At 34.5% G+C, this 26,478-nt stretch overlaps 1 protein-coding gene across 1 annotated transcript in view; it reads left to right on the top strand.

Annotated features, from left to right (window-relative positions):
* CEP135 (centrosomal protein 135) overlaps positions 1 to 26,478 on the top strand; it is an 87,085-nt gene that overhangs the window by 58,981 nt on the left and 1,626 nt on the right. The window contains exons 16-23 of the mRNA XM_044680405.1: positions 5,910 to 6,029; positions 6,167 to 6,317; positions 6,901 to 6,956; positions 11,708 to 11,876; positions 13,115 to 13,225; positions 18,264 to 18,449; positions 21,195 to 21,404; positions 24,442 to 24,644. Of these exons, the coding sequence (XP_044536340.1) occupies positions 5,910 to 6,029; positions 6,167 to 6,317; positions 6,901 to 6,956; positions 11,708 to 11,876; positions 13,115 to 13,225; positions 18,264 to 18,449; positions 21,195 to 21,404; positions 24,442 to 24,644 (1,206 nt within the window). The remainder of the gene's footprint in view (positions 1 to 5,909; positions 6,030 to 6,166; positions 6,318 to 6,900; positions 6,957 to 11,707; positions 11,877 to 13,114; positions 13,226 to 18,263; positions 18,450 to 21,194; positions 21,405 to 24,441; positions 24,645 to 26,478) is intronic.

Genomic DNA, 26,478 nt, shown 5'->3' with positions numbered 1-26,478 from the left:
ACAGATTATTCACAGAATCAGAAATTTTGAGTTAGAAGGAACCTCAAAGCCATTCTCTAATATATTATTAATCAACAAAGGATATGAATATGAAGGGAAAACGATGGGTAGAAATCCAAGCAATCAACACACTTATGAAAAAAATGTTCCGTATCAATAATATGGAATATAATAATAAGAGAAATGCAAAAAAAAAAAAAAAAAAGGAATAGCTCTACCTTATGCCTGCCGTATTGGCAAAAATAAGTTATTGAAATGACTTTGGAAGAACAGGCACATTGAGTCTCCATTTGTTGAGCCATGTATTGGACTTGCCATTCTGAAAAAGAATTTGAAACTAACCAAAATGTCACTAAACTGTGCATACCTTTTGACTCAATTGGTACCACTACTAAATACATGTAAAAGAAAGGGCCCAGTTGTATAAAAATATTTATATTAGTACTTTTTGTTATAACAAAAAACTGGAAACAAAGTGGATGTCTGAACAAATTATGGTATATGAATATAGGATTGTTATTGTTCCATAAGAAAAGACTAAAGGAATGGTTTCAAAGAAATCTGAACAGTTATTTATGAACTTATTGAGAGTTTAGTGAGCAGAAGGAGTAGAACAATTTATTCCAGGACTACAATACTATACAAGAAAATCATTTTGAAAAGTCTCCAGAACTTTGATGGCATAGACTAAGCATGATTCTAGGCGAGGGATGGTCCAATGTGCTTCCTGCTTCTTGGTGAAGAAGTGATGAACTGCAAGCACAGAATGAGACATCCATTTTCAATGACCAGTGCTGTAGATTTGTTTTGCTTTACTGAGGATATTTGTTGTAACAGAGAACTTTTATTTGGTGGGAGGAAAGAATAGGATGATGATAGTAACATAAAAAAAGAAAAGAAAGAGCATCAATGAAATACTTTAAGGCAAGAAGTGGGCAAAAGGAAGAGGAAGACAGACAATTATAGGAGAGTTTTAAAACTAATGTATTACATTTGTTATATACATAAAAATAGATTAAATGATAGAGGTATGTACAAGGTTTCGTATACAGTCCTCTTTCTATTTTGCATACAGAAAATATATCTCTTGTTAAAGTTTATAATGTTAAAAAGAAAGTTCCAAATAAAAGATTAAAATTCATTTAAAAACTAGAGAAAATAAAAACAAATAAGATATATAAGCATATAATTAAAACAACTTAACCTCACCTATTTAAACATAATGCTGATCCTGAAAAGCAGGAAAAAATGGATGGAGGAAGAGATAACACCATGTGACCACATCCTTAAATAAGTTTGATTAATAGGTGTATAGATTATTAGTCATCACAAGGAGACCCAGAGAGCCTAGAAGTCAAGACCTAGGTCATACTAGCTCTTGACCTTCTTGCTAAGCAGATATGGTATTCAAGAACAGTGATAATGTGAAATATAAATTTGCTTATAAAATCTTACAAACAAGGATAGAAGATTATGTGATATAGCTATTCATAAAATACTATGTAGCAGGGAAAAACAAGTCTAAAATAAATTAGGGAGAGATCCACAAGAGAAAAACTAGATTTAACTCAAGATCTCACACCCTACACTAAGAAATTCAAAATTGGGTAAATTACTTAAATATAAAGGGGGAAATTATAAGTAAATTGAGTGAACATAGAATAGTATGCCAGTCAGATCTATGGGAAAGGAAAGAATTTAAGACCAAGCAAGAGATAGATAACATTACAAAATGTAAAATGAATAATTTTGATTATATTAAATTAAAAAGGTTTTGTACCAAAAAACCAATGCAACAAAAATTAGAAAGGAAGCAACAAACTGGGAAAAAATTTTATACCAAAAATCTCTAACAAAGTCTAATTTCTCAAATTTATAAGGAACTAAGTCAAATGTAAAAGAAATCAAGCCATTCCCCAATTTACAAATGGTCAAGGGACATGAATAGGCAGTTTTCAGATGAAGAACTCAAAACTATCAATAAGCACATGAAAAAGTGTTCTAAATCCCTCATGCAAATCAAAACAACTCTGAGATATCACCTTATACCTAGCAGATTGGCCAATATGACAGTTAAGGATAATAATAAATGTTGGAGGGGATGTGGCAAAATTGGGGCACTTAATACATTGCTGGTGGAATTGTGAATTGATCTGACCATTCTGGAGGGCACCTTGGAACTATGTACAAAGAGCTTTAAAAGATTGCTTGCCCTTTGATCCAACAATACCACTACTAGGTTTGTACCCCAAAGAAATAAAAAAAGAGTTGTACAAAGACATTCATAACCGTACTCTTTGTGGTGGCAAAAAATTGGAAAATGAGGGGGTGTTATATGATGGTGAAGGAATCTTATTGTGCCATAAGGAATGATGAACTGGAGAATTTCTACATGAACTGGAAGAACCTCTGTGAACTGATGCAAGAGTGAAATGAGCAGAACCAAGAGAACATTGTACACAGAAAGTGAAACATTGTGGAATGATGATCCAATATGATGGACTTTATTACTAGTAGCAATGCAATGATCCAGGACAATCCCAAGGAATTTATGAGAAAGAATGCTATATCCACATCCAGAGAAAGAACTGTGGGAGTAGAAATGCAGAAGAAAAACATATGACTTATCACTTGTTTGTATAGGCATATGATTTGGGGTTTGGGTTTTAAAAGATTGCTCTATTGCAAAAATGAATAATACGGAAATAGGTATCAAGTGATAACATTTGTATAACCTTGTGGAATTGCTTTTCAGCTCTGGGGGGGGGAAGGGAAAAAGGTAGGAAAAGGAAATGAATCATGTAAACATGGAAAAATATTTTTAAAGATAAAATTTTTTTAATTGCATTTTATTTTCCTCCCAATTACATGAAAAATTAACATACTTTAAAAAAAAGTCTTGAGGTACAAATTCTCTCCCTCCTTCATAACTTCCCTACCTCACTGCCTTCCACTCCTTTCCCTTCCCAGAGGCAGAAAGCATTCTGATAGGGATTTTACATGTGCAATCATGTAAAATATTTTTCCATATTGGTCATTTTGTGGCAGAGATTTCAAATGGAAAAAAAAGAAAGGGAAAGAAAGTGAAATAATAGTACATTTCAGTCTGTGTTCAGACTCCATTGATTCTTAAGAGGACAAATGGCATTTTTTTCATGAATCTCTGGGATTATCTTGGACAACTGCATTGCTGAGAATAACTAGGTCTTTCACAGTTCATCAAAAAATATTGCTCTTACTGTGTATAATGTTCTGGTTCTACTAACTTCACTTTGTATCGGTTCATTCTTTCCAGATTTTTCAGCTATCATCCTACTTGTCATTTCTAATAGCACAATAGTTTTCCATCACAATCATATAACAAAATTTATTCAGCAATTCTCCAATTGATGGACAACCCCCTCAGTTTCCAGTTCTTTGCTACCACTAAAAGGACTTGCAGAATGTTTATAAGGATAATGAACATATGCATTAAGAGCAACTTTATGTCATTTTGAGAATGAAATAAGCATAGTTTGGCTAATAGTACATAACAATAAATTGCATATTTATGAACACACAGTTGACCAAAAGATTTAGAGAATACATTAACCCAGTGTGCTTATTGTTTGGGAACTAGTTAAAAACATTTCATTCAGTATCCTTAAGGATAACCCAGTAAGATGTTTCTGAATACATATTTTTGTATGTTGGGTTTTTTGTAAAATGTTACAAATGAGATAAACTTTGATCAGATACCCTTATTATTAATATCAAATGAAATATTAAAAATGGTGATGTATTTTCCACTATCATGAAGAATATTCAGCATAGAATCTGAAAGAAGGAAAGACCTTTTATAAAAGAGAAGGTTCTAGGTTCAAATATGATCTTCTAGTTATAAGACCCTAAGCTAGTCACTTAACCCTCATTTCCTAGCCCTTAATGCTATTCTGCTTTGAAACTAATACACAGTATTGATTCTAAGATGGAAATTAAGAGTTTTTTGGGTTTTTTTAAAAAAGGTTCTCCAGTTGTTCCTTCATGGTGAATTAATTGTAGCACTCCTAAATAAGATCTATAATAAGCCAGGCCAAAGAGTTCATCTTAACAGTTCATGTAGAAAATATCAAGAGGATGCAGAATATCTCTTGTCCAAATAATGATACCAAATTGGATCAATTCATAGTTATCGGTACTTTCATCTTGGATAGACTCTACAAATAGATGATGAGATGTGCACAAAATTGATCAAGAGGAAAACAGACTAGGTTTTCTTAAGAAATTTTTGTTGTTCTTTTAATGACTCTAAACTTTCCTCTTAAATAAAGGCTTATCTTTTTATCAATGTTATTCTGGTGGTTGATAAATGACTGTGAGCTCCAGAATACCATTTATTCTGAAGAAGGTTAAAGAATTTAAGATAAGGCTTCCAAAGGGTAATGAAGAGTTGGATGGTGGATGTGAATAGAATGCCACACATTCTTTTCCTTACTTATTTCAGAATCAGATCATGTACCATATGCTCGGTAACCCATGGTCAGAGGAAGGGTACTAGCACTATCATCTGTGACCATGCAAAGGATAGGAAAGAGGCTGCCAAGCTGAGGATTGTAGTCTTTGCAGAGTCAAAAGGTTCCTCTTGTAAAAATATCTTTCTGGGATCCTTACCAGTTTAAGAAGAGAACAGGGGACAGCTGGAGAGCTCAGTGGGTTGTGAATCAGGCTTAGAGACAGTAGCAGTAGGTCCTAGGTTCAAATCTGGCCTTAGATACTTCCTAGCTATGTGACCCTGGACAAGTCCCTTAACCCCCATTGCCTAGCCCTTACCACACTTTGGCCTTGGAACCAATACACAGTATTGATTCTAAGATGGAAGGTAAGAGTTGAAAAAAAAGAGAGAGCAGAACCATTTGATGCTGCTAAAGGCATTCATATAAGTCAGTTTGTAAACTGTGGTAAGAAAGCTCAGTCTGCCATTGTCAGTGACTTCCCAGTTGGCATTAGGCTTGAAATTCTATTGTGGGATATCTAGAAGAAAAGTCTAATGATCAGGGAAAGTTTGTTTATCCATTTTTGGAGCTACAGTACCATAGTGATCTTCCATAATCCTGAAACCAAGAATATACAGATAAGGCTACCTTCACTATCTAAGAAAGTGATCTTTACAAACAACCATAGTTGTTGTTGCTGGGGGAAGCTGTATTGATAAACCCATCCTTAAAGTAGGTCTGGAATTCTATATATAAAAAAATCAAAAGGAGCTGTTCACCAAGGCATGTGGCCACGGACCCCATGAAAAACTCAGGCCATTTGCTACTTGAAGAGACATCCCAAAGGGATGTAAAGTTAGTTTCATCGTACCCAGTGCTCTGGTTTACTGTAGAGTACTAATTCAACAGGAAAAAGAAGCCTAGGGCCTAGAATGCTATCAATAAAATTTTGGGGGGAATGGGGGGGGGGAAATTGCCATTCATTTCAAAATAATTGCACAGGATGTCATAAAAGATATCATCAGAGAAATGCCTAAATGGAAAAAGGACGAACCAGTTAATGACATTCATATAATGTTAAGAGTTTTATAGAAAGGGCTCCTTGGCATATTGGTTGGACTCCTTTTATTGAATCTACACTGACAAAAGTCACACTAAGGGGAAGTAGTAGGCGGGCTTCAATTTGTGTTGTTAGAGTCAGTACCCATATTGATGAGAGATAGTAGATCCATTGAATAAATATCTAGAAAGAATAATTGCTTTTTAAAGAGGAATTAGTAGTTAGCATAAAAAGACATGAGAACTACAGAAGTTTTTTAAAATGGGAAAAGTATTTAAAAATCTAAATAATTTTTTGGTTTCAAAAGAATTACTGGCTCAAATTCGAAAACTTGTTTAAAGATGAGAATATTTTATATTTATATACTTATTCATTAGGATAATAAATGATCAGCTGCAGAGAGCTGTCGATGACTTTCAGCACCGATGTGCAATTAAAAATGAAGAACAGCAAGCAGCTGAAATACAGATTGCATCCCTGGAGGAAAAAATAGGTAAGTGTTTCTGAACTTTCTTTTTATTAATTACTTGCTAAGTTATTTTATATTTTTTAAATTTAAATTTAATTTTAATTATTTTACTAATTAATTAATTACTAAGTAGCCTGACAAGCATTTTTTTCCACTTATAGGTAGACTAACCTGTAAAATCACTTCACAAGATGAAGAAATAGTTGCACTTAAAAATACCATTTGTGTTATTGATAAGGAGAAAGACTACCTTCAGGAAGCAGTAGATGAAAAGACAGAAAAAGTTGTAAGCTTAGAAGATATTATTGCAAATAAGGTATGTATTGCCTGATTTCTTCATTTGAGTTTAAACTCCTAAATTAGATGATAATATTCCAGAGCAAGGAATATTTGACTTATTTCCACATCATGTGTGTGCAAATTATGACTTTACAATTACTCATTGAGTTACCATGTTATAATTAAGCATATATAATATATTAAGTAGCTACTTTATTTTTTTGTGAAGGCATGAATAATTATTAAAATAATTTTTATTTTCATGCATCCTTTTGCCCACTACTGTATATTTAATTTTTTCATTTGATTACATAGAATTTGCTTACTTAGAACTTAAAAATATTTCCAGTTTGGGACTATACTTCTGAAGATGAGTATTCATTATAGCAATCCTGAAGGCACTTGCCAGATCCTGTTGCTTAAGAATTCTGTTATTGTCTCAAATTTTATTTGACCATAGATGGTTGTGCTTCTCCCAGGGGAAGGAAATTGTAAGAGAATTTTATTTCTGCATAGAAGTTTTTTTTTTGTATAGAAAAACCAAGTCAAATATATTATGCTAAATAATAAATTTTACATAAATTATTTAGAACTTCAATATTATATTTTCATTTCTATAGGAAAAAACTATTTCCCATTTGCAAGTTACATTAGCAGAGGTGGAGTCTACAATAGGGTAAGTAATTCCTACATTGGAATGCTGGCTTTATAAATACAATGTAGACTTTTATCATCTGTAAGTCAGTAAACATTTATGAAGTACTCTTTTTGTTGGGCCAGGAATTATGCAAAGAGGTGGGGATACACAGGAAGGCCCCAAGGATCTCACAGTCTTAACGAGGGAGACAATATACAGTCTGTGTCCAGGATAAATGAAATTCACTGAAAGAAAAAAAGTACTAGAGTTAGGAGGAATTGGGAAAGACTTTCTTGTAGAGGGTGAAAACCAAAAAAGAACAGTGTCTCAAAAATCTAAAGAGAAAGCAGAAAAGCTTAATTGACAGTGTCAAAGGCTACCAAGAAGTCAAGAAGGATGAGGATTTTCTAACTAAGAGATAATAACTTTTGAGAGAGAAGAGTGGAAGAAAGGAAAAGAAGTGGATGCATTGATTATAGATGGAGTTTAGCCACAAAAGGCAGAAGAAATATAAGATGGTAGCAGGAATGGAAGGGTCAAGTGGATTTTTTGAGGATAGAAGAGACATGGGCATTTTGTAGGCGATAGGGAAAAACAGCCAGTAGATAAGGAGAAATTGAAGGTGAGAGAAAGTAAGGATGACAGAGGGGGCAATCATCAGGAGGAGATGGGATAAAATGGGATCACTTGTGCATGTAGAGGGATTAGCCTTGGCAAAGAAAAGGGCTACTGCATCGTGTAAGCCAGACAGGTGAATGAGGAGACAGTTGCAGAAGATATCTGGATGATGGGAGAGGAAAAGGTCTCACTCTCAGGGTGAATGGCCTTAGTAAAATAGGAGGCAGTGTCTCAGCTGAGAAGGAAGAAGGTGGATAGGGAGCCATGGAAAGTTTGAAGAGGAATGAAGTTCAGAAGAGCTGCTGTGAGATAGAGAGTTAACTAGGGAGATGTAAAAGGTCTGACAGCAGTGAGAGCCCAGTTAAAATTATGTAACATAAATATGTAGTGGAATGGACATTTGCATGATTTTTGTCCTTCTTTGTTCTCCAGTATGTGTATTGGAACAAAGGCAGCAGGTGGTGGGAGTAATCTTAGTTTGAGGCTTAGCAGGGAATAATAATCTAATTAAGAGGCAAGGAATTTAGAAGAGGAGAGTATAGAGTTGAACTGGTTTACCCAAGGGGTCAAGATGGGAAAAGGAGGATAGTGTGGCCAGGGTAGATATGGTGGTTTGGGAAGAAATTGGGGGCGGGAATCAAAGGATTGGAGAGTTTGGTATTGGAAAATATAGGAAGAGGTATAAAGACAAAAGATTGTGATCAGATAAGAGAGTTTCTGAGTTCATGATGAACATGGAGGTGGTGCATTTATCATTTATGGGTGATTCTCTCTCCTTACATGTACACATTGTCGTCAAATTAATTTCCCTAAAATATTTTCATGTCTTATGCCTTCTTACTAGTAGTAGGATTAAATTCAAATGCCTCATTTTTGCATTTAAGGCCATCCATAAACAGAACACTGGAAAAACCTGCTCCAGATAGACTAGGCTCTTTTTGCTCTTTGCATAAACCACTGTTCTTTCTCACCTCTGAACCTCTTTGCTTCTGCTAATCCAACCACTGGAATTCCTTCCCCTTTCATCTCGAGCAAAAGTATGTGTATCATGAGCTTCCCAATTGCCCTAGCTTTTTGGTTGGATTCTTTTTTATTTGTTCCTTCTTCCAACCTACTTCTTGACATTGAACTTTATTGGAGTACTGGGTATGTATCAAAAGGCTACTGTAATTATGAGTAAACTAGAACAATGCTTTTTTGTTCAGTTGAAGGAAATGGAGCTATTGAGCCTTAAACGACTTACAGAGGGGTCATGATAATGGTTTTCAAATATTTTAAGAGCTGTCATGTCAGTGATTAAATTTGTTATACTTAGTGAGCACAGCTTGAAATACCAAGTAGAAGTTGTGAAAGGGCAGACTTTCACCTAGTGTAAGAAAATCCTAACAATTAGAGCTGTCCAGATATAGAATGTTCGCCTTTAAAAGGTATTAATTTTCTCTGGATGTCTTCTTTAAGCATAATCTAGATGACCCTTTATCACTGATTTGTAGAAGATACTTCTCATGCAGATATGGGTTAAACTGGATTTTCTCCGTAATGGGACTATCTTCTCTTGTTCTGGACATAATTCAGATTAGGACTGAATTTTGTTTTTTGTTTTTTTTTACCGCCAAGTCATACGTAGTGTTGAGCTTGCAAACTAAATAAAACTTTCAGATACCATTTATACAAACCATTGTAGAGCCAAGCTTCCCCATGTCATCAGCAAGCAGATAGTTTTTTGCCCATTCTGACTACTTTGACTTTTTTTTCTTATTTCTATTGCTAGCATTTCTAATATTATGTTAAATAATATTGCTGATAATGGGTATCCTTGTTTCACTACTGATCTTATTGTGAAGGCTTTTAGCTTCTCTCCATACAGATGATACTTGCTGGTGGTTTGATACTAAATATCATCTTAAGAAAAACTCCACTTATAGCTGTGCTTTCCAGTGATTTTAATAGGAATGGGTGTTATATTTTGTCAAAGGCTTCTTTTTTGCATCTATTGCCTATATCATCATATAATTAAAAGTAATTTATATTATCAATTATGTCAGTAATTTTCCTAATTATTGTAAAAGCCATTACATTCCTGGCATAAATACTATTTGGTCACAGTGTATTATCTTTGTGAATTATTGTTGTAGTCTCCTAGCTAGTATTTTCTTTAGGATTTTTGCATCCACATTCGTTAATACTTTTTTTTCCTCTGTTTTTACTCTTCTTAATTTAGGTATCAGTACCATATTTGTTTCATAAAAGGAGTTTGGTAAAATTCCCTCTCCACCTATTTGAAGTAATTTGTTTAATATTGGAATTACTTTGTTCTTAAATGTCTGGTAGAATTCACTTGTAAATCCATCTAGCCCTGATGCTTTTTTCTGAGGAAGTTAATTTATGGCTTGTTCAATTTCTTTTTCTAAAATTAGTTTATTCAGATATTCTATTTCTTGCTCTGATAATCAAGGCAGGTTTTTTTTTTTTACCCTTAACTTCTGTGTATTGACTTATAGGTGGAAGAGAGTGGTAAGGGTAGGCAATGGGGGTCAAGTGACTTGCCCAGGGTCACACAGCTGGGAAGTGTCTGAGGCCGGATTTGAACCTAGGACCTCTCGTCTCTAGGCCTGGCTCTCAATCCACTGAGCTACCCAGCTGCCCCAATCAAGGCAGTTTTAAAAGTCATTTTTCTTTTTCTCTTTCATTATTAAAATTTGTTTTCATATAGTTGAGCAAAATAACTCCTAATTGGCAGTATTGCTATCTACCTTCTTGGTTCTTTTTGCTCCACCATAACTTTAGACAAAAAACAAATAAACAAACAAACAACATTTGTTATCCTTAGCATTTATGGCCAGCTTCATCTTGCTTAAAGCTATCAATGCTTTGCCCTAAAGGCTTTTTGGTTTCTTATTTTAAAAATAAATTTAATTGAAATCTTTTGTTTTTTATATCATTTAAATTTCCCTCTATATTCCTTCCTCTTTTATGCTGCTCCCTCCCAGAAAATTATTTTATACAATAAATAATTTCTTAAAGAAAAAAAGAGATGGGACAGGTAGGTGGATTGTGCCAGGCCTAGAGATAGGTGGTCCTGGATTCAAATTTGGCTTCAGACACACCCCAACTATGTGACCCTGGGCAATTCACTTAACACCCATTGCCTAGCCTTTACCTTATCTCTTCTCCCTTGGGAAACCAGTGTACAGTATTGATTCTAAGATGGAAAGTGGTGGTGAGGGTTTAAAAAAAATTTTTTTTAAGAAGAAAGAAAAAGAGAAGAGAAAAAATCAACACAACCATTCAATACATTGAAAAATATCCAACAGTATACAGTGTTTCACAGCTGTGGATCCCCACCTTGATTTCTTCTTACTTTATTCTTTAGTACTGATAATTTTGTAACATAATTTAGAATCTAATTAAATTACAGAAACTTAATTATATAAAATATTCTTTAATTGTTTTATGTGTATCCTGTTTTTGTAACAAAAATTGCATTCTTTCAAGTGACTATATGTAATATTTTATGTCCCTTTGTCTTTGAATTTTTCTTCTTCATACTCCTTTTCTTTTTCTCAGAAATTTGGCTTCCCACAAAAGACATTTATCCCTGTCTACCCTTTCCAGTACTGAATAAACCTTCCCTAAAAAACTGCTTAATCTCCCCAACCCCAACACACCAAGCCTAGAAGGGGAATAGCCATTACTGATTTGCAGTTACCAGTTTATTTCTAGTAGACTAGTGGTTCCCAAACTTTTTTGGCCTGCTACCCCCTTTCCAGAAAAAATATTACTTAACTCCCTGGAAATTAAATTTTTTTAAATTTTAATAGCAATTAATAGGAAAGATAAATGTATCTGTGGCCATCACCGCCTCCCTGGATCGCTGCAGTACCCACCAGGGGGTGGTAGTGCCCATTTTGGGAATCACTGTAGTAGACAGAATCCACAGAGGTTACTACTTGCAGCACTCAATATAGCCTGCATCCAACAGAAATAAAAACAACAGATAGTCAGGATTACCCTAGGATGATGAAATGTTAAATGGGATAAGAGATTCAATGATGATGTAGTACATACTGTAAATGCATACTCTTCAAGTACTCAATATAAATCATAACATTTAATTATTTTTGCAAAATAACAAAAAGTATTTAAGCTTTTGCAAATTTTTCACTTGACAGACAACTACAGGACTTACTAAGTAATCGAGAACGTGACGTAAGTAGTCTTCAACGCCAGCTTGAGGAAACCCGACTAGAGCTTACTGAAGTAATAAGAGCAAGGGAAATAGCTCTTAAGGAAAATAGAAGATTACAAGATGATTTAGGTACAATGACAAGAGAAAACCAGGTATGACAGTGCTTTGTAGTAAACTTATTTATTTTGAACATATCATAGTTTTATATGAGATTTTAAATTTTAGGATCCTTTTTTACACATTTATGTTGCATAATTTTCATTTTTCTTTAATGTTAATTTTCAAGATAATAAGCAACTTTTAGATTTATTGCCCTAGCCACATGACTGGTTCAAAGAGCTCCTCGTTATTCTGTAGCAGCAGTTGTCTAACTCTACGGGGCTGTGTGCCAAGTCACCCTAATGTAGAGATTATAACATTGCTTACAGTAGAAGTACCAGATAGATCAGGACTACAATCTCCATGGTACTCTTTCTTACCTGGAAAAATCAGACCTCGTTCCTCAATTTTTTTATATTTGTTAAATGCAAAATTTCAGTTATTTGTATAACAAAAGTTAATCTGTAAAAATGAAATAGTGAGGAATGGAAATTTAATAAAGTAAAGTAGCATAGACTCTACTTGATAAAAGAATTTTACACTAAATAATGTTAATTGCTCACACCCACATAATACTGTATAGTTTGCAAAGTGATTTCTTCCCCTCAGTTGTTGAAGTAGATTAGGAAAGCATTGTTCCTTTTTACAGATGAGGATCTTAAGTGCCTTTGGAGGGGAAGGGAAGAGACTAAGCATTTCTAAAGCTTCTACTATGTGCCAGGCACTGTGCCTAAGCACTTCTTACAAATATCTCATTTATTCCTCCCCACAATCCAGGAAGTTAGGTGTTCTTTTGTATTTGCAAGGTCACTTAGCCAATGTCTTGAGGTCAGTTTGAACTCAGGTCTTCCTGACTTCAAACCCAGCTCTTATGTACTGTGCTATCAGTTATTTTTTGCCCATGATCACACAATTAGTAAAAGTACAGATGAAAAAATAAACTGTCCTTGAAATCAGTGAACTGTTTTTACTTCCAGTAAATCACACTTGATGCAGAATTTTAAGGACTCATAAAATCGTGTAGATTGTAGATTTTTTAGAATTAAATCTTTTGAATGATTAATTAATATTTAGTACAATGTTTAGTGTAGTATTAATAGTACACTTTAGGTGATCAACAATAGGTTTGTTGTTTTTTTTTTAACCATGGATTAATCAAGTGATACATATGAAGTTAGGACTTTTGGGATTAATTAGCCCATGCCTTCCTATTCCCCCTAAGATGAAAATGAAAATGAAAAACTTTTAAATGTTCATGGCCTTTTATAATTTAATGCTTTCAATTTAAAAGGCTGTTTCACTGGAATTAGAACAAGCAATTCATGAAAAAGAAGAATTGAAGAATAGAGTTCATGATTATATAACTGAAGTTTCCAGATGTGAAACCATCATGGCTGCTAAGGTAAGTATTCATTTTTATTACTATTTGATATTTGCTTCTTCTGTCTGCCTTATTAGATTTTAATATTCTTGTCTATATCTGCCATACTCTATTCTTTTTTACCTTCCCAAGGTTTGCTATGAAACATCCTTAAATATTAATGACTATTTTCTTTTTTCTTATATGAATCTATGTATTATATTATTTTTAAATTTAAATATGTTATATATTATATGAATCTATGTATTTTCATTTCACATCTTATAAAAAAGTATACAATAAAAAAAAGTATACAATATATTCCACATATTTCAAGACAGTCAATTTTTTCCCCTCTTAATTTGCTTACTGTTGTTATGGAATTACTCTCTACTTTATGGAAATCTTTAGATTTGCAATAATTTTTTAAAATGTTTGACTTTTTGTTTTTGTTTTACTTATCTTTCCAGTTTGGGTTCCTGAATTGGGGCTTTGTGCCATAATCAAGTTTTTCCCCTCTCTTTTGCTTTTGGATGGATACTTGGTTTTTACCTTTGGTTGCATGAGTTCTTGCCAATTTACTCCTACTGGGGTTCCCCCTCCTCCCATCTTTGAAGTTCAAAGCCAAATTCTTTGGGGTCTCAGGACAGGGATTTGGGATTTCAAAGCTTTGGGATACTTAGGTCTGAGCTTGGTTTCTAAACCTTCTTCCCTAGTGGTTATAGCTATACTGGAGCTTTCAGGAGGGGCTCCTCTGCTCTTGTCAGCTCTTCCTACAGGATCAATATATATATAACTCTTTTCTAGAAAACCTGAATTTTTTTTTTTAAACCCTTACCTTCCATCTTAGAATCAATACTATGTATTGGTTCCAAGGCAGAAGAGCAGTAAGGGCTAGTGTTATTTTTAAAAATGATGAAGGCCGATATTATAAGGGAAAATAGTATTTTAATTAAAGCCATGCTGATAGAGATAAATCGACCAAGCGCCTGTAAAACATCTATTCAAAATGCCCGCCAGTACCTATCTTTTTCCATCTCTTTTCTCTCATACGCCAACGAGCCCACTCAGGTAGCAAAAAAGAGGGCATCTCAAGCCCGCCCTCCGAATTTAAGCTACACTATACGTTGGTTCCTGTTGTCTGATGTTATCAGGTCAGAAACCAGAAACCCATTGGATCACGGGGAATGTAGTCTCAAAGTTCCCCACATGTCCACAGGGAGTTTGTAAGATACTTTTAAATGGCACCTCCCTGAATTCCAAACACACACTAGGCAATGGGGGTCAAGTGACTTGCCCAGGGTCATACAGCTAGGAAGTGTCTGAGGTCAGATTTGAACCTAGGACCTTCCCGTCTCTAGGCCTGGCTCTCAATCCACTGAGCCACCCAGCTGCCCCCTGGAATTTGTTGAACATATTTGGCTCTGCTAATATTGGCATTACAATGGGACCCCTTTCCTGGTGGCTAATTTTTTCTTTAGTTCTGGGGTAGAAAAAGTCACGAAAGTTTGTCATTTTATTTCTTGATAATTATTTACCTTCGTTCAATTTTAACTTCTTGCTTTAGTAGATGTTAGGGGAATAGGGCAGCCTGTCTCCATAAGGCAGCCATCTGGACTAAAAGTTACTGGGTTTAAAAACATTTTTTAAAATCGTTTTAATCACGCAAAGTACCCTTTCCCCCTCTCACTCTAAACCTTCACCACCACTTCATTTGAAAGCACTCTAAAAAGAAACCCCATTACAAATATATATAGACAATCAAAACAAATATCTACATTAGCCATGTCCAAAAAAATGTTGTCTAGTTCTGCATTGTACGTCCTTTACTTTTCTTTCAGGAAGTGGATAACTGTTTTTATCATTAGTCCTCTTAAATCCTGGTTGGTCATTATTTCAAGTTCTCCACTCTTTTATAGTGGTGGTTGCTATAGTCATGACTGTGACTCTTCCATTTTTGAATTCTTTCTGGATGCTTGCAGTATTTTTTTTCTTTGACATAGAGGATCTAGATTTTGACTGTAATATTCCTGGGAGTTTATATTTTGGAATTTCTTTAAGAAAGTGATCTGTAAATTTTGTTTTCACTTTGCCCTCTACTTCTAAGAGATGTGATTCTTTTAAGATATCTTGAATTAAGATGTATAAGCTCTTTTTTTGGTCATGGTGTTCAGATAATACAATTATTATTAAGTTTTTTCTCCTAAATCTGTTTACCTGGTCAGTTGTTTTTGATTTGAGATAACCTTACCTTTTCTTCAATATTTTTCTTTCAGCCATTTGACTTTGTTTTAATGTTTCTTGTTGCCTCTTAGAGTCATTGGTTTCTATTTGATCAATCATTATGTTCAGGGAGTTTGCTGTTTGGGCAAGTTTTTGTACCTATTGTGCCAAGCTGTTAATTCTCTTTCCAATTCTCCTATCACTCTCATTTCTTTTCCAATATTTTCTCAAGTGATCTTATTCTATTTATAAAACCTTTTTTTAACTCTGTCTCTTCTAGGAATTCCATTTGAGCATGCTTGTAGATATTCTGGAGTTATTCTCTTCTGCATTTGTGGTTCGAACTTCTTTGCTAATAGCTCATTCTAGTGGTGTTCTTTTCTTCTTCACCCATTCCTCCGGTCTACTTCCTGACATTAGATTTGTTATTCAGACTGAGTTCTACCACATTTCTGGAAGGAAGGGAAGACTGAAGGAAGGAAGATCTGGGCTGGTCCTATGGTATTGAATATTCCATTATTACAGAATCTCTGGAACAGGCTGGGGACCTGCAAGCTTTCATTGCTCCCAAAATTGTCTGATCTGTGAGAAAGTCTGATCATTATTTCCTTGGTTTAAGCCAGGAGTCGGCAACCTTTTTGGCCGTGAGAGCCATAAATGCCTTATTTTTTAAAATATAATTTCGTGAGAGCCTTACAGTGCTCACAGTGTGCGCTTCTGTAACAGCGCCTGAAAAAAAATTGACTTTATGACTCCTGCAGAAAGAGCCATATCTGGCCTTCAAAAGAGCCAGATATGGCTCGAGAACCATATGGTTTCCGACCCCTGGTTTAAGCTATACATGTTCCTGACCTGGGCTTGGATCTGTAAAAGTAGACTTTTTGCTGACCCTCTGCCCTTATCTACCAGGTAAAAAGCTCTGCTGGTTCAGAGTGTTAGAATTTTAGCCTCCTCTTTGGTTTGGGATTCTTGCCTTGGTTATTTCTTTGTAGACTGTTCTAGATGCTAGGAATGATATCTTGGTCTGAGCCATGAGGCTGCCCCTGATGTCACTGACTTTTGAACATCTTCCCTTTATGTGACATCTGGTGCCTTTCTACCTAGGTATGACACCCCCATGCACAAGTCCTCTTCTCAGTCAGCCCTGAGTCTCTTATCAGGAACCTGGGTAGTAGATAAAACAGCCAGTTCACACCTGCCCCTGACATGGAATCCCAACATGAGGCAGGGGTGTCCTCTTGCCCTAGTGTAGCATGTTTATGATTTAAATGAGGGGAAAAAATTAATAACTATCAGCAAAAAAAAAAAGCTAGTCAAAATAGGAGGTAAAACTTGGTTTTAAATTCCAAATTTGAACCAAGTGAATTAATAAGAAAAATTATTTTGTTTTCTGTTCCTTCTATATTTTTTTAAGTTCCACTACATTTGCTTTCTTTCTTTCCTTCTCTTCTCTCCATCTCTCTCTCCATGGAAGAGTAAACTAGTTCCTAAATTGAAAGAAGGCTGTTTACTAATGTTTTCATTTGCCTACTTGTAGAATGATTTTATTTTAAAATACATTTCTGTTGATATGCTTTGTTTTTGTTGCAGTGCTTTAATGACTCCCAAGTTTCTCCCTGAGCCAGAGGTTCAATTTGTATTTTTTAACATCAATATTTTTTCAGCAATGTAGTCTAGTGTATCTTAAAGACATGAAATATACTGCTTCGCCTTAAAAGTTGCAGGTTACCCAGAGAGCAGATGAGAGGTGTATGATAGGTTTGAGTGGGCTGCTATATATTGCTAGTGAAAAATTGCACAGAGCAACAAAAAAGACATCATTAGAGAGGTGTAAAACTAGGAAAGGAGGTGATGATAGTCATAGTGAGAGAGTGTGATGTTGATCAGCCTTACCTATTACTTAGATACTTGATATCAATTCTAAGACAGAAGGTAAGGTTTTAAAAACATATAAGTGTGTGTGTATATGTGTAAATGTATAGAGAAGGGGAGAGAGAACTATATTTCAGCATAATTGGCTTCATCTTTAATCTTCTATACTTTATTTTGTACACTGAAAAACATTCTTCTAAAAAAAGGTGCATAGACTTTACCAAACTTCCCAAATGATCCATGACATAGAAGAGGTTAAGAACCCCCTGACAAAGGATGACCTCAAACCCTCTGAGCTGGGGGACTTAATGGAGACCTTTAAAACAGGTCACATAAAGTGAGAATCGTAGGATGATGGGCTTATATAACTGTCTAGGTCATATAGTTTAACCCCTTCATTTTCCAGATGAGGAAATGGAGCCCAGGCGTGGACAGATTGTGATCCATATTGTTGGAAAGGCCACTATGAGACATAGTGCTTAACAAAGTATCAAAGACATTTGGGGGAGAGGGGGAAGGTATTTTATGCTATTCCTAACAGTATAATCTCTTGACCCAAAGATATGACTATCACTCCCTTCTCATCTCTACCTCAGAGAAGCAATCTCTAACTAACTTTCTTCAAGATGGTGCTCAAGCGTCAGCTATGATTAAATCCTTCCAGAACCTGCCACACTGGTACCATAATTAATGCTTGTTGGTTGATCACAAGAAAAATAGTGCTGTGTTAAATACTTAGACATGTCTAGAGTCACACCCTTACTGATTGATTGAATACCTGTTTTACTACATCTTCACCCACTTTGGATCTTTGCTCTATTTTTTTTAAAGGTATGTGTTGGGTAAGGCAGATGGAGGCAACATCTAATATAATTTCCTTTCCATTAGGTATAAGGGGGGTATATATACATTTATTTTAGGTGTTAACATTAAGTACTCCCAAAAGTGATGATTGTTAATTAAAATATAATTATATTTCAACTAGGAGCAAGAAAATCAAGACTTATTGGAGAAATTCCAAATGCTCCATAGTCGAGCTGAAGACTTAAAAATAAAGGCTCATCATGCTGAAGGAGAGAGTACCTCAATACGGCTTGAACTCCTCTCAGTTGATACAGACAGGAGACATCTTCGAGAAAGAGTGGAGCTTTTAGAAAAAGAAATTCAAGAGGTAGTAACAGATCAATTCTTTTATGATATGGTTTTGAAAAATTAATTTTCAAATGTCATACCTACTATGTTTAAGTGAAAATGGTTTTATTAAATGACTTAGTTATAGATATTGATAAGAATTCTAGTTCTTTTGAGGCATTCTGATTTTAAATCTTTTGTTTCTAGCATTTATTAGGTAATAATATCACTTTCTAAAAAAACACATTTTTCTCTTAATTTAATAGCAAGGTTTTATTTGGTCTACCTTTTGCTGGGCTGTCATAAGAGTAAAGTAAGTTCTTATAGTTTTTTTCTGGAAGCCAGAATTTGTCATTTCAGATATTACTCTTTAATGTCTTATTGACAAAGTCCATGCTATGTATATTGAATATACTCATAAAGGAAATATCATCCTTCCTGAGTGGATTCAGTGATAAGCTCTCACTCAATCTAGGAGTAACAGGGAGCCTGGGTTCCTTAATTCTTCAAACTGAATATTTGAATATTGATGATAGCAATAATAATAATAACTAACATTTTTACATAGTGGCTATTGTGTGCAAAGCACTGTGCTAAGTGCTTTACAAATACGATCTCATTTGATTTTCACAACAATCCTGTAAGATAGAGGTACTTTTGACAGTTGAAGAAACTGAGTTGAACAGCAGTAAAGTGACTTGCCACAGTCATATAGCTTGTAATGTCTGAAGCCGGATTTGAACTCGGGTCTTTCTGACTCCATGCCTGCCACTATCTACTGTGACCCATAACTTCCTCTAGTTAAATATAGCAGCAACTATAGATGTAATAAGGATTGAATGCTATAAACTCATTTTCTATCCAATAAAAAGGATTTTAAAGATAATCTTGTCTAACCCCCATTTTTTAATATCTGAAGAGACTGAAATAGACTAGTTAAATACAGCTTATCAGGCAACACAGTGACAAAATTCAGTTTTCTTAACTTTTGTCAGAACTGTTAGCCTTCTGAAGGCTATGAGACATGGTTATGACAACATATGTTATGATGGCTAATTAATCTATAATTATATTTCAAATAGGAGCAAGAAAATCAAGAATGTCACATTTGGCATTCTTTTGATCAGGAAGTGCTAGACCATGACATAAGTAACCATTTAAACAAATAAATATTCTTAAAGATTTTCATTATTTTAATTTTGTGATTTACTTTTGTTTAATAAGTTGCAAAGTTATGCGTAATTAGCATGTGTGGATATTCATGTGTTTGTAGGATTTTGCGATTTTGTAACAATAATTATAATAATCATAAAATAATTTCAAATTTTGGCAAAGTTTTTTTAATATCAACTGGACCTAATGAAAATAATCCAGATTCTTAAATCCCCAAGTTGGAAAGGACCAGATCCTGTTGAAAGGAAAAGAAATAATGAGGTGAATTAATCTAGAAATTATTTTGTTGTCTTAATAGATTGTATGAGTTTTCAGAAGCAAAATGCTATTGATTATCTCTAAATTTTCATCTATTATAGAAACAAAATATTTAATTAGAACAATTCTTTTCAAATTTTGATTTTCTCATGGTTATTCCCATTAATTCTTTTTCTTTTTTAAAAATATAAATAGCATTTCTGAGGCATAAGTCATTATTCAGGACTTTTAGTGAAAAAAAATTCAAATATTTATTTACAATGAAAGTTTGAGATATTTATTAAATTGTTAAGATAGTGTTAGAATTCAAATGTTCTACATTCTTATCCTAATAATCCCTTCCTAGGAATTTTTTTTACAAATTCAAAAGTAAAGTTTAAAAGCAGCCAAAAGTTCACTGTATAATAAATATTGCAAAACACCTGTTTTTCTTTTCCAAGTAAAATGTAATTGGCCTCAAACTTGTTCTTTATACGCAGTATCAAGCTTTTGAGCTCAGCAGCATATCTGAAACCAAAGAGGGGAACTTTCATCAGCCAATCAAGAATTGTTTCTAGTTAGAGGCAGTCAATCAAAATCTTTTCACATTCTTAAAATGACCTAAATAAAGCACCAAAGGTTTTAGGAAAAGCTCCTTTTGGTGTTGTAGGTACCAAAAGAGCAAGAAAAAAGGAGGGGGGGCTTAAAGAGCATAGTGAGACTTAGCTGCACCTATATAGTTGGTATTGCCTGTGTTTAACTGAATTCTTGTGTTCTACTATTAAAATTTAGAATGTCTTTCTTGCTTACCATATTTCCATGCATTAGTCACAATGGAAGATTTTGAGAAACTTATAATGTCATAAAACAAATGCTATATTATTAATAATCATAATAATTCATTTTGTAGTACTTTGTTACTTACATAGGATTTTCTTCACAATAACCTTGTAAGGTAGGTAATATAAGTATTATTATCTCATATAATCAGAGAAAATTGATTATGAGACTAATAATAACCTTATTTCAGGAGCCATTAAATATTTGAACTAGGAATTAAGCTCAGATGCTGTCTCCAAGTTCAGTTTGCATTCTAATATAATATATTATTGCCTCTCTCCAGGAAATAACTTTTGCTTTTTCAAGTTTTCACCATGATTTCCTTTTTAATTCACCTTTGTCTTATAAAAGGGTTCATAAAAGGACATAGGAAATTTTTCAATAGAATTTAAGTGATTCTGTTTACAGATAATTGATATGTCCAGTTTCGGGAATGCATATATTGTGTAAAACAGGCTATACTTGCACAGGATTTCAAAGTCATTGTGTGGTTTTGATTTTGTAAATTTTCATTTTTATTCTTTTTTTTCCACAGCATATAAATGCTCACCGTGCTTATGAAACTCAAATCTCTTCGATGACAAAAGCCTTGTCTAGATTGGAGGAAAAACTCAGATGTGAACATGATGAGAAGGCGTCAATATTAACTGACTTGTCTTCTCTGAGAGAACTTTGCATTAAACTTGATTCAGGCAAAGAATTCATTGCTCGGCAGTTGGTCTCTAAAAACATGGAATATGAGAGAGTAAGAAACAAAGTTAAAGTTTCCAAATCATTATATTTTAATTCACTTTTCTCTAAGTTAATCTTTTTTCTTTGAAGACCATTACTTAAACTTTTTTTTCCAAATAGCATTAAGTTGTAAATTAAAAAGCAGCAAGACCCTTTAAAAAAGGCAGTGTTAATCTGAGGTGCTCTCTGAGATTGCCTTTTTCTGCAGCAGGTGGTTTCCCTTGTCTAATAGCACTCCTACCTCAATGCTGCCTAGTCAGATACTTCCTAGTGATGTGATCCCAGACAAGTCACTTAACTCTGGTTGTCTACCCCTTACCACTTTTCTGCCTTAGAACAAATATTTAGTGTCAATTCTAAGAAGGAAAGAGTTTAAAGAAAAAGAATTTTGTGGAATTGAAGTCTTAATTTAAGACTTATTACACAAGCGTGAGATATATTTTTAATTGGTCTTTCTCTGGCAATGTCTCTGTTTTCATATATTGGGAAAATAGGTCACCAGTTTTGTTTGACAGATTCTGTTTTTGTAGCCTGGCAGCAATGTTTCAGAATTCATTTTTTATAGTATTATCTTCCCATTTAATAATCAAATATTAATCTCGTACTAAGTAAAACTACTCAAGAAATTAGATGAGCCCTGTAGCCATAAAGGTTGATCTTGCGATAAAGTTTTAGACAAATATAATTATGCCTTCTTTTGTATGATCTCTAGAACTATAATAATTTTTTACATTGGTCAGTGTTTTATTTATCCTTTTTTTCCTGCTTTAGTCTTTGAATTGGGATTTTGTGCCAAGGCCTTGCTGTACTTTTGGGTAGGAAAGTTGGCCCCACTTGGTGCTGCCCTTAATTCTTGAACTACTTCTTCTTGAAGTTAGTTCCTCATGGATCTTTGAGATTCAGAATGTTGGATCTTCAGAGCCCCTGTGGCCTCTCCTAGGGCCAGAGACCTTGTAGCCTTTAAGGGAATGAGCTATTCTGGTCTGAGTACTGCTATGAAACTCTAGCTGATGCTTTTCCCTGGGGGAATCAATGACCACTCTGGGGTCTTTGACTCTTACTGCTTCTGTATAGACCATTGCAGGCTTCAAGTACCTTTGACCTTTATCTTCTCAGACTGGGAAGGTGGCTTCATTTACTTGTCCTGGCACTGGCTTTGATGGTATGAAGGGGTGAAGGGAGGAAGGTAAGAGGATTGGAGGAATGGGAGAAAGGAGAGGAAGGTAGAGGAAGGTAAAGGAAGGTATAAATTTCCCAATAGCAACCCCTTTTCTTGTTGCTTATAGACTTCTACCATTTTGTGGCGAAAGAAGCCACTTAATATAGTTTCTCATTGAATTTCTTGGTTATTATTCAGGCTGATCTGAATTGCAGGCTTTTATTGGAGTTGATCTGTGAGAACTGGGTTATTTGCCTTTAGTTCAGGTAGCCTTTTTTTTTTTTTTTTTTTTTTTTTAAACCCTTGTACTTCGGTGTATTGTCTCATAGGTGGAAGATTGGTAAGGGTGGGCAATGGGGGTCAAGTGACTTGCCCAGGGTCACACAGCTGGGAAGTGGCTGAGGCCGGGTTTGAACCTAGGACCTCCTGTCTCTAGGCCTGACTCTCACTCCACTGAGCTACCCAGCTGCCCCCTAGTTCAGGTAGCCTTTTAGCTAGAAGCCTTACTTTCTCACCATCTTGTTGTAAGAATGAAATTTGGGTGCTTCTAGTTATATTTTTAAATGTTAGTATTGATGTTTATTTCCTATATCAATTCCTTGGACAATGACCTAACATTTAAATTACCAACAGCTAAATTATAGAAGTGTTTATACACATTATAAAAATGTGTGATTTTCAATATTTTCCACCACATTCTTTGCCTTTCCAGCACTCTGGTGTGGTCACTATTGAAGGACACAGCATAAAACCAATATATGTTTTTCATTTGTTTGATTGTTATGCCCGAGAGTATTCATTATCTAATTTCTGTCTTGCTAATAATAAGCTCCTCTGTACTTAGTCCCCTAGCCTAGACTATGCTCTCTAGTTTAGCAGAATCTGTCAGCCTTGTGTTCCATTGGCCACTGGACTTATAGGACCTCGTTTTATCTAACCAGTATGTTCAGGGGCCCTTCATGTAAGTTGAAAAGAGTGCATAATCTTGAACCCCATTATTTAATAAGTATTTCTTATATGAAGAATGACTTTTCTAAGATTTATCAGTCACTGACATGACTATTTTTGTACTTGGCCATGTCCAGAAATGTCTACTTTATGTATCCTGAGTCCGTGACTTCTCTTTTAGGAGCTGATTACATTATTCTTTATCAGGCCTCAGCAAGGAAGAAGCTTTTATTAAGCACTTACTTTGTGTCAGGCATAAATATAAGGAAAAAAGAAAAATAAATAATCCCTGCTTTCAAGGAGTTTATGTTCTAATGAGGGAATTCAACAAACAAGTTGGAAATGAAAATTGTTGAGAGAGCAGGGAGGTAGAAGATAAAGCTACTCAGTACAGAAGCTTAATTTTGAAGCCCCAAAGTCAAGAACAATGACAGGAATAGAGTGTAGTCAAGGCTGGTCTCTGGACTCCTTCACCAAATGGAGGCTCCAGGAGGAACTTGCCAATTAGAGAAAGGGGGGGAGAAGGGCCAAAAGGTAGGTTTTATAGGTAAATTTCATTGGTAAACAGATTCAAGGGTGGTAGGATATTCCAAAGCAATGAGTCCTCAGGCACTAAGAGAAGTTCTAGAAAGACTGTAATAAGAGAGTGTGATTTTGAAGACTAGAAGATGAAGAATGGGGATGAAAGGGAGGAAATAAAAGTTAATGAACATGTAATAAGTGGAAAGGTATTATGGTTGGTCATTGCATTGATAAAAACCATTGAAGTATATTTTTAAAAATACCTTTTTAGTTAAAAAAATCTTTAAATGTTGCCTAGAATTCAGCATTTGAAAGAACTCTTAAGTATAGACACATTGAAAATATTTCACAGTTAAAAAGTCTCAATTTATTACTGGTAAATATACTGCTATTACTCTAAATATTTTATTTTCCTTTATAGGCCATGGAAGAAGTAGAAACTGCAAAAACAGAAGCAGAGGTATTAAAACAACAATTGTCAAGTGAGAGAGTTACAGTTGACAACCTTGAAACATTGTTGGCTACCAACAGAGACAAAGAATTTCACTCTCATATAAGTTCACATGAAAAGGAATCAGAAATTCTTCGACTTCAAGATATGCTAGCCATTTCTGAGAATCAGCTGTAAGTTTCCTAAAATAAGCAGTATATAGATAGTTGCTTGCTGACACTTGTTTGTAATTTATTTTAATTAGCATGCATGTATACAGTAAATGTACATGAAATATTTTTCTATAATCTATCATCATGGAGAATATGTTTTTGGGAAATAGTATTACTTTTAAAAAATATATATGATTTTATTTATTTAAATGTTTTCCCATGGTTGTATGATTCATGTTCTTCCCTCCCCACCCTGGAGCTGACAATTTAACTGGGTTATACATGTATTAACAATCAATACCTATTTCCATATTATTCATTTTTGTAATAGTAATCTTTTAAAGCCAAAACCCCTAAATCATATACCCATATAAACAAATGATAAATCCTGTGTTTTTCTCCTGTATTTCTAATCCCACAGTTCTTTTTCTTGGTGTGGATAGTGTTCTTTCTCATAAGTCCCTCAGGATTGTCCTGGAGGCATTGCATTACTATTAGTAACAAAGTAATACTATTACTTTGAAAAACCATTTTTACATTTGTCTTTAGTCTAAGAACTGAAAGTTCTCTTCCTGATCATTTGTGAGTGTCAATTCTTTTTTCTCTACCCCTTCCACTGCAGCTGAAGGTTGTATCTTAAGAATAAGTTATGACTATGAAAATTATATTCAGACTAGTACCAACCCAGTAGTTGCTAAGAAAATACAAAGATTCTTTAAAGTTCCATTTTTTCTCTACTTTGGAATTTTTTCATGGTATCCTCAGAATTTCATTCCAAATAATTTCCTATGTTATCTTGGCTGACTTCCTCCATGGATTTTCATCTACGAATTCCTACTTATTCTTCCTCTGAACTACTTGAAATCTGCCTTTCCATTATCTAGTGTTTCATGTCCCATTTTCTTCATCTCAATACAAATAGACAAGAATACATCCACAATACCTCAAACAGCCACCCACATACAAGGTACTCATCAGCAGCAATCAGTTCTTCCTCTTTGAAATTTCCCTCATTGGTTCCTCAAAAAAAAAAAGAATAACATTTTCATCAAACAAGTTTCAGAAAATTTTAGCTGTCCTTTTTTGGATGGTAGGATAAGGGTAGCAGATATCTGGATAATAATGTCCCTCATCATTACTCTATGCTCAGCTGGTAATTTGTTTGCTGAATTCTTCTGTTCCTCTTTTCTCTCCAAGTACTCCAATGAGAAAATTATTCCATGCTACCTTATTTTCTACTCTACTACTTTTTCCTCATCTTTATTTTGAACTAAGCATATCCATTCACAGCCATATTCAAGTCAAAGGCTTTATCCCAGTGAGTCTCAGTGAAAATCATTAGGTCAAATTTGCTTCAAGACCTCTATTTTATGGTTACATATTGATATTTGAAGACTTGAGTTTTTCTACTGACTCTCTTCTTGGACTTTGTCTACTCTGAACTCCTGAGAGTCTCAAATGTTCTTCCTGCATAGCTCTTCTGGGGTACATAGTTTTTGGTAGATTTGGTAGGAATTTTTTTCTTTTTCCTTTTAGCTTAAAGTCTCTGATTAGATTTGCAAGACACCAGGTAAATACTTTTTTTTACCATCTCTTGGTGTGGTATCTTCTAACCCTGACCAGGAGTTGTGTTTCAAACCATAGTCCAGAAATTCAAATCCTGTTCTCATATACCGTCTTTTTTTTTTTTTTTTTAAATTTTTATTTTTATTTTAAACCCTTAACTTCTGTGTATTGACTTATAGGTGGAAGAGTGGTAAGGGTAGGCAATGGGGGTCAAGTGACTTGCCCAGGGTCACACAGCTGGGAAGTGTCTGAGGCCAGATTTGAACCTAGGACCTCCCATCTCTAGGCC

The sequence above is a fragment of the Gracilinanus agilis genome, chromosome 6 (assembly GCF_016433145.1).
Source record: "Gracilinanus agilis isolate LMUSP501 chromosome 6, AgileGrace, whole genome shotgun sequence".
In the NCBI taxonomy this organism is placed as follows: Eukaryota; Metazoa; Chordata; class Mammalia; order Didelphimorphia; family Didelphidae; genus Gracilinanus; species Gracilinanus agilis.
Note: the sequence above shows the minus strand (reverse complement) of the source record. Positions and strands in the feature narration are given on the sequence as shown.